This window comes from Lepidochelys olivacea, assembly GCF_965140295.1.
Source record: "Lepidochelys olivacea isolate rLepOli2 genome assembly, chromosome: 4".
Taxonomy (NCBI): domain Eukaryota; kingdom Metazoa; phylum Chordata; order Testudines; family Cheloniidae; genus Lepidochelys; species Lepidochelys olivacea.
The window spans coordinates 50,518,790-50,536,254 of record NC_140414.1 but is presented as its reverse complement, the minus strand read 5'-3'; the positions used below and the strand labels follow the sequence as shown (position 1 = coordinate 50,536,254).

At 44.1% G+C, this 17,465-nt stretch overlaps 1 protein-coding gene across 1 annotated transcript in view; it reads right to left on the bottom strand.

The window, feature by feature from the left end:
• ABHD18 (abhydrolase domain containing 18) overlaps positions 1-17,439 on the bottom strand; it is a 48,868-nt gene extending 31,429 nt beyond the window's left edge. The window contains exons 1-2 of the mRNA XM_084626262.1: positions 17,292-17,439; positions 9,874-9,982 (exon numbers count right to left, since the gene is read on the bottom strand). Of these exons, the coding sequence (XP_084482388.1) occupies positions 9,874-9,982; positions 17,292-17,334 (152 nt within the window). The 5' untranslated portion in view covers positions 17,335-17,439. The remainder of the gene's footprint in view (positions 1-9,873; positions 9,983-17,291) is intronic.
• Positions 17,440-17,465: the final 26 nt, after the last annotated feature.

The following is a 17,465-nucleotide window of genomic DNA, read 5'->3' as shown; positions in this document are numbered from 1 at the left end:
TGCGGCGGCCAGTGCTTGGGGAAGGACAAACACCAGAGGAGGTTCCCAGTAAGTGACTTTTATTTTGGGAAGGAAGTTATTCGGTGCGGGCTCTTGGGGTGAGGAGGATTAGGGCTGCATGCATGCCTAGATGTGGAATAGGGAGTTGATGCGCTTTCTCACATTGCGGTAATCAGCCTCAGTGATCTCTTCAAAGGTCTCATCCAGAACTTGGGCAATGCGCTTGCGCAGGTTTCTTGGGAGAGCCACTGTTGTCCTTGCCCCTGTAAGGCTAACATGTCTGCGCCACTGTGCTGTGAGGGGCGGGGGGACCATGGCTGCACACAGGCAAGCTGCATATGGGCCAGGGCGGAAGCCGCATTGCAGTAGAAGACCCTCCCTTGCTTCCCAGGTCACCCTCAGCAGCGAGATATCTTCCAGGAAGAATTCCTGTGGAAAATGTGGGGACAGTGTTCAGTATAGGGGCCCCCTGCTGCTGTTGGCTCTCCCCAAGGCACAGAAACCCAGAGGACAGCACAGTTGTGAAACAATCAGTCACGCTTGACCCTGTGCTTACTCACCATTCTGGGGCTCCCATGGGTTATGTGCGCTTGCTTTGGGATGGGCAAATTATGCTATAGTGTAGACTGTGCTTGCCCTTCATTGCGCTGTCTGGTGTGAACAATGCTGCCTCTGTTAAGTGTTGCATTTTGCCTTCACAGATGCAACCTTGAGATCTCAGCCATCCGTGTTATCACCAGCCGACAGACTCCAAAGAATCAGAAAGAGGCCACGTAGAAGCAAGGAAGACATGTTGCATGAAGTAATGCAGCATTCAAGTAATGAAAATCAAAAAGTGCAGGAGTGGCAGAACAGTGAAAGGAGGAGCACCAGCACAAAAGCACAGTGCTCCAGCAGCAAAGCACGGATCGGCTGACAAGCATAATGGAGTACCAAGCAGACTCTATCCAGGTGCCTGTAGCCATGCACTCAAAACTCTTTCCCTTGTGACCCCATGTCACCTCCAGCCCTCTTTCCCCAAAATCCAGGTTCCTACCGCTACCACCGAGCCCTGAAAACTACGACCCTTACCCATTGCACTCAACCCCCATCACCATGCAGTATAGCCATCCTGAAGTGCAGCACTCATTACACAGCACTCTAGACAGGAAGACTTAGTATGATAATAGGACATACGCAAATCTGTGATTGTACCGTTCCCCTCCCCATCCCACACCCTAGCCCTTTCTGTTTCCCAAGCAATTGTGTTTCTTTTCAAAAAATGAATTTTCTTTTCAATAAATGCATTTTTTGGCTTTGAAAACATTCTTTATTACTGCATAAAGTAAAAGATACCTTAGCCCAGGAAAGAAACAGGCACTGCAAATCAGTGTAGAAAACACAGATTCCTACTAACATTGGAACCACTGCACTTCACTCCCATGCAGGGCACCAGACATTACTGGTGGCTTTCAGCCTCAAATTGCTCCCTCAAGGCATCCCTAATCCTTGCAGCCCCGCACTGGGCCCCTCTAATAGCCCTGCTCTCTGGCTGTTCAAATTCAGCCTCTAGGTGTTGAACCTCCGAGTTCCATGCCTGAGTGAATCGTTCACCCTTCCCTTCACAAATGTTATAGAGGGTACACCACGCAGATAGAACCGCGGGGATGCTGTCATTGGCCAGGTCCAGCTTCCCATACAGAGGGTGCCAGCGGCCCTTTAAACAGCCAAAAGCACACTCCACAGCCATTCTGCACCAGCTCAGCCTGTTGTTGAACTGCTCCTTGCTGCTGTCAAGACTCCCTGTGTAGGGTTTCATGAGCCACATAGCATTAAAGGGTAAGCGGGGTCTCCAAGGATCACAAAGGGCATTTTGACTTCCCCTACGGTGATCTTCTGGTCTGGGGAAAAAAGTCCCGGCTTGCAGCTTCCTGAACAGGCCAGTGTTCCAAAAGATGCATGAGTCATACACCTTTCCGGGCCAGCCTGCGTTAATGTCAATGAAACGCCCACGGTGATCCACAAGCGCCTGGAGAACCATAGAGAAATACCCCTTCTGATTAATGTACTCGGAGGCTGTCAAGGTTCCCTCCCCACTCTGAACTTTAGGGTACAGATGTGGGGACCCGCATGAAAGACCCCCTAAGCTGATTTCTACCAGCTTAAGTTAAAAACTTCCCCAAGGCACAAACCCTTTCTAGTCCTTGGATGGGTACTGTTGCCACCACCAAGTGAGTTAGACAAAGATTCAGGAAAAGAACCACTTGGCGTTCCTGTTCCCTGAAATATCCCCCCGAGTCCCTTCACCCCCTTTCCTGGGGAGGCTTAAAAATAATATACTAACCAAATAAGTAAACCAGATTCTTAAAAAACAGAACTTTATTATAAAGAAAAAAAAAGTAAAAGTAAAAGTAAAAGAAGCACCTCTGTAAAATCAGGATGGAAGATAACTTTACAGGGTAATCCAATTCAAAACACAGAGGATTCCCCTCTAGGCAAACCTTAACAGGGATAAACCTCCCTCTAAGCATAGGGAAAATTCACAAGCTAAAAACAAAAGATAATTTAACGCGCCTTGCCTTATTTACTTACTCTTTTTGCAATATTGAGACTCATTTTAGGATGATTTTAGGAGAAGGAGTTTTCTGACCTGATGCTTCTCTGCTTCCCCAGAGAACACACAAAAAAGAGCACAAACAAAGCCTTCCCTCTCCCCAGATTTGGAAGTATCTTCTTTCCCCCACTGGTCCTTTTGGTCAGGTGCCAACCAGGTTATTTGAGCTTCTTAACCCCTTACAGGTAAGGAGGAATTCTAGGCTACCCTTAGCTGTATGTTATGACAGAGGCTAGGTGGGCTGGTGCCAGAATTGGAGTGCGTGTGTGTCATCTATCACCTCTCCGCAGTTAGGGAAACCCATTTGTGCAAAGCCATCCACAATCTCACGCACGTTACCCAGAGTCACGGTTCTTCTGAGCAGGATGCGATTAATGGCCCTGCAAACTTGCATCAAAATGGTTCCAATGATCAACTTTCCCACTTCAAACTGGTTAGCGACCGATCAGTAGCTCTCTGGAGTTGCCAGCTTCCACATTGCAATAGCCACCCGCTTCTCCACCGTCAGGGCAGCTCTCAATCTCATGTCCTTGCGCCGCAGGGTGGGGGCAAGCTCCTCTCACAGTTCCATGAAAGTGACTTTTCTCATCCGAAAGTTCTGCAGCCACTGCTCGTCATCCCAGACTTGCATGACGATGTGATCCCACCACGCAGTGGTTGTTTCCCGAGCCCAAAAGCGGCATTCCACGGTGGTGAGCATGTCTGTGAATGCCACAAGCAAACTCATGTCATATGCGTTACTCGAGTCGATATCATCATCGGAGCCCTCACTGTCACTTTGGATCATAAGGAATAACTCGACTGCCAAACTTGACACGCTAGCGAGACTCGTCAGCATACTCCTCAGCAGTTCAGGCTCCATTCCCGCAGACAGAAAGGGAAGACAGAGCGTGCAATACAAAAAACATTGAAAGATGGTGCCAAATGTGGATGGAAACACAGAAATTGCTGGGATGCGCACCGATGCATCATAGGGTGTTGGGACAGGACCCAGAATGCCCCCCACCCCCTTCCCACAAGCCACAGTGCCAGAATGGGAAGAGGTGCTCTGTGGGATAGCTGCCCATAATGCACCACTCCCAATGCCTCTGCAAGTGCTGCAAATATGGCCACGCCAGTGTGCTTGCAGCTTTCAGTGAGGACAGACTGCAGCGCTTTCCCTACTGCACTCTCCGAAGGCGGGTTTAACTCAAAGAGCTCTACATCTGCAAGTGTAGCCATGCCCTTTGATGCTTCTCACCACAGGCTGGCTGGTTACTTTTCAGTCAGGCTCTCCCCTTTGATCAGCGATTCAGTCGCTTGGTGGTGGTGGTGTCTGTAGATGTAGGTAGGACAGAGAGAGCATGGCAAAATGTGTCTCCCTTTTATCATGTCCTTCCTTTCCTCTTGGCTTTGTGCCCCCCCCCCCAGTCAAGTGAGCGTTACCTCATCACAGTCCCAAACTGACCAAAGGAAAGGGGTGACTCCCTCAAAGGCCTAATAGATTCTTTTGTTGCTGCCTAAACCAGTGTCCATTGTTCCTGTGAGGCTGGGCTGGGTTTGTTCCATCCATGCCCTGATAAGGCATGAACTGCCTCTCTGTTCCTGGAGAGTTTTTGCATGGGCTTGCTTTAAGCCATGAGGATACATTTTCAGCCTCACCTATAAGCTTACTATAAAATTACTGTAACAATTACTATAATTGTTACTTGCTCAGTGCATTATGAGCCTTCCGAAGACACTCAACATGACAAACTTTGCATTGGATACCACCCAATCATTTTATAAAGATGAACATGGAGGTGTAGTGCAGTGATTCTCAAAGCCGGTCCGCCACTTGTTCAGGGAAAGCCCCTGGTGTGCCAGACCGGTTTGTTTACCTGCCGCGTCCACAGGTTCAGCTGATCGCGGCTCCCACTGGCCGCGGTTCACTGCTCCAGGCCAACGTGCTGGCTGCCCTTCCCGCAGCCCCCTTTGGCCTGGAGAAGCCAAACCTGTGGACACGACAGGTAAACAAACCGGTCCGGAGCGCCAGGGGCTTTCCCTGAACAAGCGGCGAACCGGCTTTGAGAACCACAGGTGTAGGGTGTTCCCCCGAGGTACAGAGCATCACAAGGTGGTCCAGCTGAGTTCCCCAATGTACATTTGTCTGTCACCAATGTCATGCTGGGGATCGGTGAGGAGATGGGCAATCTGTTGTAGACATGTAGATGTCCTTCGACCAATCTAACAAGGAAAGGATCCTGGGGGATTGTGACCAACATGTCTTAGGTACCTGCTGAGTAAATACATTGATCTCAACCACTCTTGCATAGAGTACAGGTGGTAAATGTGTCATGTGGGAGCAGGAGGCCATGTGACCCATGAGTCTTAGGCATGTTCTGATTAATGTTAAGGGTGTGAATGAAGGTGTTGACAAGGCTTAGAATGGTGAGAAACCTGTTCTCTGGCAGACAGGAGCCCATACTACCCCTATGAATTTTATGCTCTAACAAGATGTAAGGGTGACTTCATTCCATTGACTGAGGTCTGATGCAGCAAAGAGATTCAAAACTACTCCAATAGAGTCGTTCAGGTGTTGAGGTGACCAGCTCAAATCAGCCAGTCATTGAGGTAAGAATAGACTAAAATGTCTTTCCTTCTCAGATGAGAAACCATGACTTCCATGCACTTGGGAAGACCCTCAAGGTCAGAGAGGGCGAGCGAGAGAGAGGCGCCACAGGGAAGCACTCTGCATTAGTAGTAAGACTTTCCCACAAGTAAGCTGAAATATTTCTTTATGGCCAGGTGAATTGCAATATGAAAGTGTGTGTCTTATAAGTAGAGTTGCAAACTGATCTTGAGGATCCTAGGTGGTGATTATGGACCTCAGCATCACCATCCTGAACTTGAACCCATGGATGAATTTGAGTCAGAGTTTCAGGACGGGGTGCCATTCCCCTTTCTGCTTATGATCAAAGTAACCCATCCTGCCCTGGAATTCCAATGGCATTCTTTTACTGCTCTGAACTGCTCAGGAATAAAGTGGACTCCCTGCTACAATATCTCATGAGAGGGGTCCCAGAAGGGATTGGGGATGAGGTGGGGAAGGTTTGCAGGGGACTGAAACTGGATAGAGAATCCTTGTCCAAAGGACTCCAGAACACTTTGGTCCCAGGTAATTTGGTTCCATAGCTCCCAAAACAAACAGCTCTCAAAAGGAGAGAAAGAGCTGGATCTGCTGGCTCTGCAAGGCTCTCAACTGCACATTCAAACCTCCTATTGCAAGGTAGATGGAAGGTGTGCGTCAGAGGAGGAAGGGGCAGAAGATATCTTCATCTGGAACTTCTGCCTCTTCTTCAGTGGCTCAAACAGTCTCTGCTATCTGTAATAGTACTCAGATGGTTGTGTCTGCCTCAGACAGGGCCGAGGCTTGTACCATCTCCTTCGTGGAGCAAAGATGCATACACCCAGATAGCAAAAAATTGTCTTTGGTGTCCTTCAACACGCAAATAGCCTCATCTGTATTACTACAAAAAAGTCAGAATCCTCAAAGGGGAAGCACTCTATGGTTGCTTGAGCCTACTTCAGTATTCTCAAGGACTGCATTAAGAGGCCCAATAAATTGCTATTTTGCTAGCCACTGTAGGTGAGGTGTTGTGAGCAACCTGTATTGAGGTCCATGCAACCAGCTGTCCCTCCTGCACCTGGGATTTAAATTCCTTGTTGTGTTCCTGTTGGAGTTTGTTGGTGAATTGGGATGCATGATCCCAGTTCAGAAAGCTGCATTTGGCCAGGAGTGCTTGGTAGTTAAAATGAATGCTTATAGGATGGCTGAAGAATACAAATTCCAATCAAAGAGGTCCACCAACATTTTAGGATCTTTAACCCTGGGAGTTGCTTTCTGTGGACCCTGTCGTTTGGACTTCTCTTGGACAGTGACTATGTTAGATGGCTAAAGAACTATTCAAAGCCTTTGGAGGTGATCTGATAATGCCTGTCCATTTTCTTAGATATAGGTATCATAGAGGAAGGAGTCCAAAGGTCTCTAACTGGTTCCATTAAGGCAAGCCAGGGGTATTGACTCCATGGGTGTTCCAGGGCTGGAGCACCCATGGGGAAAAAAAATTAGTGGGTGTTTAGCACCCACCAGCAGCCAGATTCTCCCTCCCACCCCCGCAGTGCCTACCGTCCACCAGCAGCCCCACCAATCAACTCCTCCTGCTGCCTCCCAGCACCTCCCACCCACTACAATCAGCTGTTCCGTGGGGGTGGAGCAGGGACAGGTAGAGGCGGGGCAGGGGTGGGAGCTTGGGAGAAGAGGTCGGGTGGGGGCAGGGCCTGTGGTGGAACAGGGGGTGAGCATCCCCAGGGTCTGGAGGAAGCTGGTGCCTGTGCATTAAGCTGTTATTTATTGGCACTACCAATCTACTGGGGACCAGAACATGTGCAGAACATGGAGAAGTTTGTATGACTTCTCTTGCCGTATCTTGACTGGGATTTCCAAGATGTCAGCTATCCTCCCAAGAAGTTCTTGGAAGATCCAGCAGTCATCAGGCTGGTTTGAAGCTATAACGGTTCACTGAAGAGGACAAAAATCACTGTCCGGACATGTTGGGCTTTTGTCTCATGAAAGTCCTCTTGCTCACTCTCTGCATCAGGTGCATGATCTGCCAGGTGAGTGAGACCTACAAGGGAAGGGTGACCTTGCTCTAGTTGCCTGAGATGCAACAGGAGTCTTGCGAGTAGGATGCATCCCATATAGGGCTCAGGAAGACCATGACTGCATGAGGTTCTGGAAGGAGGTGCAGGCCATGATGAGTCCCGTGCAAAGTACTGCTTGTAATTGTCGCTGTAGTCCCTCATGTGGATTTCTGAATGCTCTTTCAGGCAGAGTAGGCTCATAAGGGTCCAGGGACCAAAGCAGTTGGGTGAAGCAGATCTCTTGAGTAGGACCACAAGGATTCTGAGCTGGTGGCACTGGGTTTCTTAATAGAAGAGAGCAATGGAAACTCAGGCTATTCCAGAACTGTCAACTCTCCCAGTCCTGTGAACTGTGCAGGTACTGCAAAGAGAGGCTCCAGAGGTGAAGATTCAGAAGGAAGGGTTGCCGGTACCATCATCAAGTTGGTGTGAAAGATGTCAGTACCAAGGTTTTAGTTACCAAAGGCACAGTCTTGGTCAGAATGTGCTTTCAGTGCTGGTCCAGAGAGATATGAAGAGTGCTCTTGAGGCTGGTTTCAGTGTCAGCTGCTTGGATCGTTGGTAACAGATACTGGGAACATCAATGGCTATTGAAAAGTGCACCAAGGCCAGTAGAACCCGATCTGAGCCTGGACTTCCCTCCTAGCGTGATCTGTTTGGAACTGGAGAGGACGATCTATGTCTCCCATCACCATGCAAACAGTGTTCCTTCAGGCCTCTCTCTTTAGAGGACTGGGCTGCAGTGAAGGATGTTCTCGCTGACTCTGGAGTGGAGGAATGGCACAAACACAGAGGCAGAGATGGCAGGCATTCCTTCCTGCAGTCACAGGAGGTAAGAATGAAGTGGAAAGCAACTGAGTCTGCCCCTGCCCTTTATACATTTGTCTACAGAGTGCTGGAGGGTGCACAGGTCACAGGTGCAGCCCCAGCAGACATTGCTACTCAAAGGGTCTCATGTGCATGAGGTTCAGGTGTACCTGAAGTGGAACATATGTGGACAATCCACTTAAAGAATCCTACATTTTGGAATTAATTTAACCAGTGATAATCCTTAAAATACCTTGGAATAGTTTAAACCATTATTACTAGTATTAGCATTAAATCAGTGCCAACTAAGACTGAGGCCTCATTGTGCGAGGCACTGTACAAATATAAAACAGACTCCACCCCTGAGAGATTACAAACTAAATAGTACATCTCGCTGAAAAATTTATGATAACGCTTTTCCCCTGTAAAAAAAAATGCTGTTTCATTGAAACTGAAATTTTCTGAGAGAATGCGGTGATTTTGAAAAATTTCATTTTTAAAAAAATTGAAAAGTATTTTGATAAGGTCAAAATGCTGTTTTGATTTTTTTAATATTATATTCTAAAAAATTAAAGATGTCAAAATAAAAATTAAATGTTTTGATTTACCCAAAACAAAATGTTTTCAAAAATTTTGTTTTGCAGTAAATTTTGAAATTTAGTTTTTGTTTGAATTTGGACAACTCTAAACAGACAAACGGTTGGGAAAAGAGGCTAAGCTATCTAATTCCCATTTAAAGATGTGTTGTAAGGTTACTACTATATCTCTCTGGTAGTCCCAATGTACATTTACAGATCTCCACCAACTGCTCCAGACAAAACTTTCCCAACAACAGTTTCTTGCTCAATGTATTCCTTTGCTTGTAGTGTTTATGTTTGGACAAAGTCAATTTCTCAGAAATGTAGATCTGTAATTTCCATTTTAGCCTAATATGATATATTATTCATTTTATACACTCAATTATTCAATATTTAAATTTTAAGAAACCCACAGTACGTTGCTCGTATAAAAGCAAAAGCCTTTTAAAATCAATCCACTCAAAGATTCATCAAGGGGAATTAACATCGTATTAAACTATTTTACATTAAATTTTTGGGAATATATCATGCTAACATATAAACCTTAAACAAGCATGAAATCAAAACCTGCAGACCAAAAGCTCTTTCTTGTTCTTAATCAACTCTAAAAAGAGATTTTTCTCTCTATATAACTCATTAAAAATGGATGTGCAAAACGTAGCCATAGTTTTTCAAAGAGAAACCAAATGGAGAAAGCAAGGCATATACCTATCCTACATTGTATGTTTTAAAGTTTATATTTGGCAAACTAACTTCTTTATAAACCTTTAAGCAAAAGAGAAACCTAGTTACTTCTTTTTTAATTTTAGAGGAGATGCCTCCTTCCAAGGTGTTTCACAAGCTTTGTCCTTGGACAACACAACCTATCTAGCTAGCTTTATATAAATTCAAGATCTTTTAAAATATGTTATCCTACACCACCATGTTTAAGTTTCCATTAATTGGATTCTTTGTTTTTAAACAGACTTTTTAACAGCAACATGTATTTTTTTCTTACCATAAAATAGTTTAGTCTATAAATGCATTAATTTAAAAATTAAAATATTTAGTTAATTTCTGAAGTCTAATTAATCCTATAATGTTTTGTTTGACTTTTTTTTAGAAAATTGAAAATAAAACATTGTATTTTTAGTAAAAAACATTTATCTGTTCATAGTCTTTAAACTAAATTTACTTAGATTAACAGTATGAAATATTCTGTGATTTTTTTTTTCTGTGAGGGAAAATAATTACCTTTTCAGATCTTCTGGTCTTCCCCATCCTTGGATGAAAAGTTTAGTGAGGAGAAGCCGTCTGTACAAAATATCCAGTTTACTCACACCCATCAGTAGCAAGCTAACATCTAAAAGGAGAAAATAAGGCCTTAAGTAGGTGGTTTGGAAGAATATTTATTTTTTCTTCTCAGCCAAGAAGCAGACACAGCAAAGAAGCTCAACAAGGCACCACAGCCCCTCTGAGGGAAAGTCAAACCCAAGTGAAAGGGAGCAAAGCCCAGAGTCCAACTGATCATATTTTGAACACCTGCATAATCTGTAATGCTTAATTTTGAGGGCTCAGGTAGGCACAACTTAGAAGAAAACCTTTCTACTCCCATTCAGTCCCTGAATTCCACTCTCATCTTCCAGAGAAAAACTGCAGAAGTAAAACTATCATTTTGATGTAACAAACTGTGATGCAGCCTATTCTGTAAAATTGGATTTGAAACATAGATATGGTCCTTCAATTTTAGATGCTAGAAGAAATTCAGATTCATGTTCCATCAGCTACATTTCAACCTCTTTCATCTGTTCTAGTCTCAATTTATGAATAGACATGAAACATTTTAATTATAATTTCAAATACAGTTAAATTTCTGACCAAAAACAAACCTGTAAGGAAATGTAATCAGTTACTTCCATATTCAAAGGAAAACTAATTATCCAAATTTACCAGAGTGATAAGTGCTTATTTTATCCACAAACAAGTGTTATGTTTTTATATCAGTACACAATAGTATAATGAAAATAATCTGGAAGGAATGCATCTTAATTGTAATTAGATTATTTTGTTCTACAAAGGGGTAAACTTTGAGGGACACAAAGCAGGTTACTCAGTGGTGTTAGAAATTCCCAGATCACAATAATGCTGCCAAGTTTTAGGAATGGAATCCTTGTAGATTAAGAGAGCTTGAAAAAATGTGGGGAGTTTGATTTACTTGCAGATGTAAGAGAAACATATATGCTCTGTGGAATAACATCTATTTATCATGCTGAGAGTAGGCCATTTTACATGAACTAATCTGAGTGGAAAAAATGCTTTTCAGATCTGTGAAGACCTCATTATCATTAATCCAGTTTTTCATGGAAAGCTCTTTTATAGAACAGACATACTACATTTTGTCACCTTTGCACTATGTGCATCCTATTACTTAAAAAACTAATCCCATGATTAGCAGAGCTTTGTTACCACTTCTCCCTACATTTCTCAGTGCATACAAATTCTAGAAAATTTGTAATGCACTTTAAATTGCAATTCTCTTTGAAGTCAAGACACAGACATATTACTGAGGTACTGAAGTGAGAGGCTGCTATTCAGCAGGCAATTATATGGTCCCAATATGTATCATTAAATTTGCTTGGCTTTAACTTTGTGATCAGTACTATAACTCAGAAAGGAAAGTCCATTTCCTTCAACAATATATAAAAAGAAAGCTTTCATTCAGATTACAACAGATCCCTATAAAAATGCATGAGACTGATGCTAAGCATATGGATACTTGCTAGAAATGTGGGGTACAGGAACACTGCTGCAGAAGTGCCTTGTCCTTACTGAGTTTTGGAAGAATATACTGGCTGAAATTAATTTTATTCTTAATTCCCCATTTAACTATTCTGTTTACAACTTGTTTGTTCTTGCAAGCCTGAAGTGATTGTACCTCAAAGATTCATCAGAGTGATTCCTCCCACAGGCCTCTGAGATGGCTAAGAAAATAATATTGCAAAATTAGCATTCTTCAGAGAAGTGCTGCAATGAATTGAGAGTTAGCAGCTCTGAGACAGTAACTGAGGCTTCAGCTACACTGGAAAGGGTTTGCTGATAGAGCTATACCAGCAAATCCTCCTAATGGAGACGCAGCTTATACCAGCAACATTTCTTTTGTCGGTATAGTTTATACCGGTTCCCCAAACAAAAGTTATAATGGTAAAAGGACTTATTTGAAGGTATAACTGCCTCTACATAAGGACTTTTGCCACCCTTGGTTAAGGGGTGTGACTGGAAAATCATACGATCAAAATCCTTGACAGCATTCCTTTCAGTGAAGGATGCTTCTTACTTATGTTGAAGTTTGATCAGTAAATAGTATTTACTGACAAAAATTTTAGTTAAAAACCTACACTTACTAAAATAATGCAAAGCCACTTCTGTGCTCTTGATACACCAGGCAAAAAAGTTAAGCTATTGGTTGTGTGCATCACAGAGCATATGATCTTCCAATTAAAGTTTCAGGATTTTTCTACACCTAAGAAAACAGATGATTTTGTATCAACTAAAAAATTAAATGTATAACAAAACACCATTTGTTGTATGAAACATGTACTGATAAATGGGATAATCAGCATATTTCCAAATCTCTATCCACTGAATGATCTAAGGAACCTTGCTTACAACCCTACTGACAATGGAAGTTAATTTATGCAATTGTAATTTTTATTCATCTAGTTTTGTATCTGAAGTGCTGTTAACTTGAGCCCATACCACACTCCAATTGCAAGCTTTTTTAAATATAAAAAAATGATCAGTATTCACACCCTAATAATGCAGTACTTCGCATGTCTATAAGGCCAACTATTGAAGGATCTCAGTCATTTGTAAACAAAATAAAAACTAATATATAGAATAAATGTCTATTTTTGTAAGCAGACGCTTCAAACTTCAAAAACAGACTTCAACGAGAAACTACAAAACTGGAATTAATTTGCAAACTTGACACCATCAAATTATGCCTGAATAAAGACTGGGAGTGGCTGGGTCACTACAAAAAATAATTTTCCCTCTGATACTAATACTTTCTTGTCAACTGTTTGGAATGGGCGACATCCACCCTAATTGAATTGGCCTCATTAGCACTGACCCCCCACTTAGTAAGGCAACTCCCATATTTTTATGTGCTGTATATTTATACCTGCTTACTGTATTTTTCACTCCATCTGGTGAAGTGGGTTATAGCCCACGAAAGCTTATGCCCAAATAAATTTGTTAGTCTCTTAGGTGCCACAAGAACTCCTCGTTGTTTTTCTGATACAGACTAACACAGCTACCCCTCTGAAACCTATATTCAAACTGAAAAGGAGTACTTGTGGCACCTTAGAGACTAACCAATTTATTTGAGCATAAGCTTTCGTGAGCTACAGCTCACTTTTGAGCTGTAGCTCACGAAAGCTTATGCTCAAATAAATTGGTTAGTCTCTAAGGTGCCACAAGTACTCCTTTTCTTTTTGCGAATACAGATTAACATGGCTGTTACTCTGAAACCTATACTCAAACTGAATCTGTGCAACATAACCCCTCCCTGACTCCCCAAAATACTGCTACTCCAAAGAAGCAGTAATGGTCCTAAATTCTGACATAAAATTTAAGGGACAGAAATAAGTGCTTTATAACCACTGAAAAGTCAGGACATTTTGCTTTCTAGTAGTATGAAGTCTTAATTCCTAGCCCTGCCAGTCTCAAGCAGCGAATTTTAAAGTCCGTTATTCTGATCCCCATCTTGCTTCATTTATCCCACTGTCCTTCCTTCAATACCGTCTAATCTTTTAAAATTAGATTAATGAACAGCTTCAGTCATATAAAATAATCTGAGACATGACATCAGTCACGTTAGTATTGAAACGTGTATGTGAGGACCATCAGAACATGATTTTAAAGATAGATATCTTGCAACATGCCAAGATCAGAAACACTTGGGTAAACCAGTAAAACTGCTTTCAGAACCTTTCTTTTTCAGAAAGGAGAGATATAACTCTGCTGCAACTACGGCAATAATCCATATAAAATGAAGGGAAAACGCACCATTGCCAAGGTTAGAGCCACCCCAAAACCAAACATCCCTTGCAAAACAAATTTTGCTTCCTTAATTACCAAGAAACCTTGAAAATTGCTGCTTGGTTCTAGCTACTGTTCTTGGCTGCTGCTCAGTGCTGATCTAGAATGACTCTCTTACTAGTAAATATTTTATTGATCTCAATTGTCTTTCCTCCTTTGCTAATGTGTTTTTTTACCCTGTTTATTACATTTTATTCACCTGATTTCTTAACTACACTAAGCATTACTGCCTGTTAATTCTGCTAGTCTTCCAGTCAAATTATTAAAAAAAAAATCTGATCGCTACACAAGCTGTTACTCCATTTCTGTTAAGGGGCCACATAGCAATATGGATTTCAATCATCAAGTTGGAAAAAAAAAAAAGTTTCCAAAAATGGAGTCATATCCCTCTAGTTACGTATCACCAATTAGAAGCTCACTCAACAGAAGGGCTTTTGGTTCAGTTTATCTATTAGCAATCAGTAAATGAGATGTACTTTGAACAGATCTGAGGTTGGCCAGGATAACGGATATTAGATCAGAAGTACAAGTGATTTTAAGAAAATAAACTGATATTACATCAACCCCAAAACACACTGCTGGACAACTGGAGCATGTTAAAAGGATGCTAGGACACAGGATGAGACTATTCCTTGTATTCAATTAACTGCATTGGTTCACATTAGGACTGCGCAGCAGCTCAGGACCATTTGAAATAAAGAGGACTGAAACTAGGAGTAACAGTCCCTCTCCGCCGCCACCCCATTGGAAAGGGTTCAGAAAAGGGCTACAAGAATGATTCAGAGTCTGGAAAACATGACTTACACTGAAATACTTAAGAAGCTCTCTTTATCTCAATATACTCTATACTCAATATATGCATGCCCCAATCCCATGCCCTGACCCCCCCCAACCCAGAACCCCTTCTTGTACCCCAAACCCCTCATCCCCGGCCCCACCCCAGAGCCTGCACTGCCAGCCCAGATTCCCTCCTGCACCCCAACCCTCTGCCCCAGCCCAGAGCTCCCTCCCACACCGTGAGCCCCTCATTACCGGCCCCACCCCGCAGCCCTCACACCCACACTCCAGCCTTCTGCCCCAGCCCTGAGCCCCTCCCATGCCCCAAACCCCTCATCCCCAGCTCCATTGGATCGCGGGCATCAACAATTTTCTTCAACTGGGTCCCCAGAAAAAAAGTTTGAAAAACACTGATGCAGGGTATATACCAAGGTACATATCCACAGGCTTCAGATAGGTCTTTACTAGCCTAAGCCAGCGGTTCTCAACCAGGGGTACGGACACCCCTGGGGGTATGCAGAGGTCTTTCAGGGGGTACATCAACTTATCTAGATATTTGCCTAGTTTTACAACAGGCTACGTAAAATGCACTAGTGCAGCAATTCTCAAACTGTGGGTCAGGACACCAAAGTGGTTCATAACCCCGTTTTAATGGGGTTGCCTGGGCTGGCATTAGACTTGCTAGGGCTTGGGGCTGAAGCCAAAGTCTGAGCCCCACCACCCAGGATGGAAGCTGAAGCTAGAGGGATTCAGCCCTGGGAGGTGGGGCTCAGGTTTCCACTTTGGCGGGGCTTAGGTTACAGTCCCCCTGCCCAGGGCTGAAGCCCTCAAGCTTTGTCCCCTTCCCTGCAGAGTGGTGGGGTCAGGCTTCAGTCGTGCAGCCCAGGGTGGTGGGGCTGAGGTTTCAGTCCCCCTTCCTGGGGTCATGCAATAATTTTTGTTGTCAGAAGGGGGTCACGGTGCAATGAAGTTTGAGAAACCCTACACTAGTGAAATCACTACAAACTAAAATTCCATACAATCACTTGTTTATACTGCTCTATATACTATACACTGAAATGTAAGTATAATATTTATATTTCAATTGATTTATTTTATCATTATATGGTAAAAATGAGAAAGTAAGCAATTTTTCAATAACAGGATGCTGTGACACTTTTATATTTTATGTCTGATTTTGTAAGCAGATAGCTTTTAAGTGAGGTGAAACTTGGGGTAAGCAAGACAAATCAGACTCCTGAGAGAGGTACAGTAGTCTGGAAAGGCTGAGAGCCACTGGTCTAAGCAATGTCTCACTGTCTACATTGCTATTTATACCTATGCTTGGGGGACCAGGCGTATATGTACGCTACACATCGCCATAAGAAGTGGGCTGTTTAGAAGTCTACTTTATGATCATAGTGGCCCCCCTCTGGCCTTAAAATCTATCAATTTAGTGCCAGGATACTAACTATAAAATTGAATAAGAGGGGACAAATGACCAATGGTCTACTGTGGTTAGTTACTGCCAGTTTTATTTTTAAAACTACCATTTACACTATGACATAAGATTGATGATACTTAGGGGAGAGGAACACAAAATTCTAGTAAAATTTACAGTAACTAAGTGTCCTAATATTCTGAATTTCATTCAATCAAAAGTTGTAAACTGTTCTAGGGATGGTGAAATGTAGGCCACGGTTTTTTGTTTTTGTTTTTTAAAAAAAGACACTACTAAACTATGAGAATGTTAGGTCCAACAAGCCCAGTATCCTGTCCTCTGACAGTGGCCAATGGTAGGTGCCCCAAAGGGAATGAACAGACAGGTTGTCATCAAGTGATCCATGCCCTGTCATCCAATCCCAGTCTCTGGCAATCAGAGGCTAGGGACGCCATTGATGGACCTATCTTCCAAGAACTTATCTAGCTTTCTTTTGAACCCCGTTATAGTATTGGCCTTCACAACACCCTCTGGCAAGGAGTTTCAGAGGTTGACAGTGCGTTGAGTGAAAAAATACTTTCTTGTGTTTGTTTTAAACCTGCTACCTATTAATTTCATTTGGTGGCCCCTTGTTCTTGTATTATGGGGAGGAGTAAATAACACTTCCTTATTTACTTTCTCTACACCACTCATGATTTTATAGACCTCTATCATATCCCCCCTAATCGCCTCTTTTCCAAGCTATTACCTTCCACTGTAGGTTGGAGAAGAATGAAGCCAAAGCTGTGATAAGACTGGATTAGTTTCGCAGAGGTTTTCTGGAGCGGGGCAGGTGAGCGAGCGGTGACAAAATCGATTTAAACGGACACATAGGGACGTGCTTTCAAACAGCAGTCACGACCGCGTCGGGGTGGGGGCACGGCCACAGCCAGCTGCTGGAATGAGGGACACACAGTTTTCGCCTTCAGAACCCCGCGATAAGACTGTTTCAGCACCACTGGGCACCTGCTGCTACGCAGACCCGGAGAGAAGCGCACACGCTGGGCACCAGCTGGCCAGGGCAGGGCAAGCGCTCTCCCGCCAAGGGAGCAGGAAGGGCGGCGGGCCGGGCACCCACAGGGAGAGGATGGCAGGGCGAGCCCGGCTTCCCGCACCCCTGAGGCTGGAGGCGCCGAGTTACTGACCGCAGGCGGACAGGGCCCTTCTCCTTCGAGTCGCGCGTCCCCAGCAGCAAACGAGGGCGACGCCGTCCCCACCCACGCCCCGCATGGAGGCGCGTCGGGCAGCACGTCCCCGCCTGCGGCCGGAGAACCCCCGGCCCTGAGACCGGCCGGAGACTCCCACCGCCCGACACTTTCCCGGGGTCACTCACTGAGCCGGGCAGGCGGCTTCCCGCTCCCCCTGCGGCCGCACATGGGGGAAGGGCCAGCCAGTCTCGATGGCGTGGGGCGGGGAAGGGCTGAAGGTCGCTACCAGGGCGGTGCTACCCCGCAGCCGGCCCCTTCCGGAGCGCAGACGAGTAGCGGACCAGGGAGGAGACTAGCTG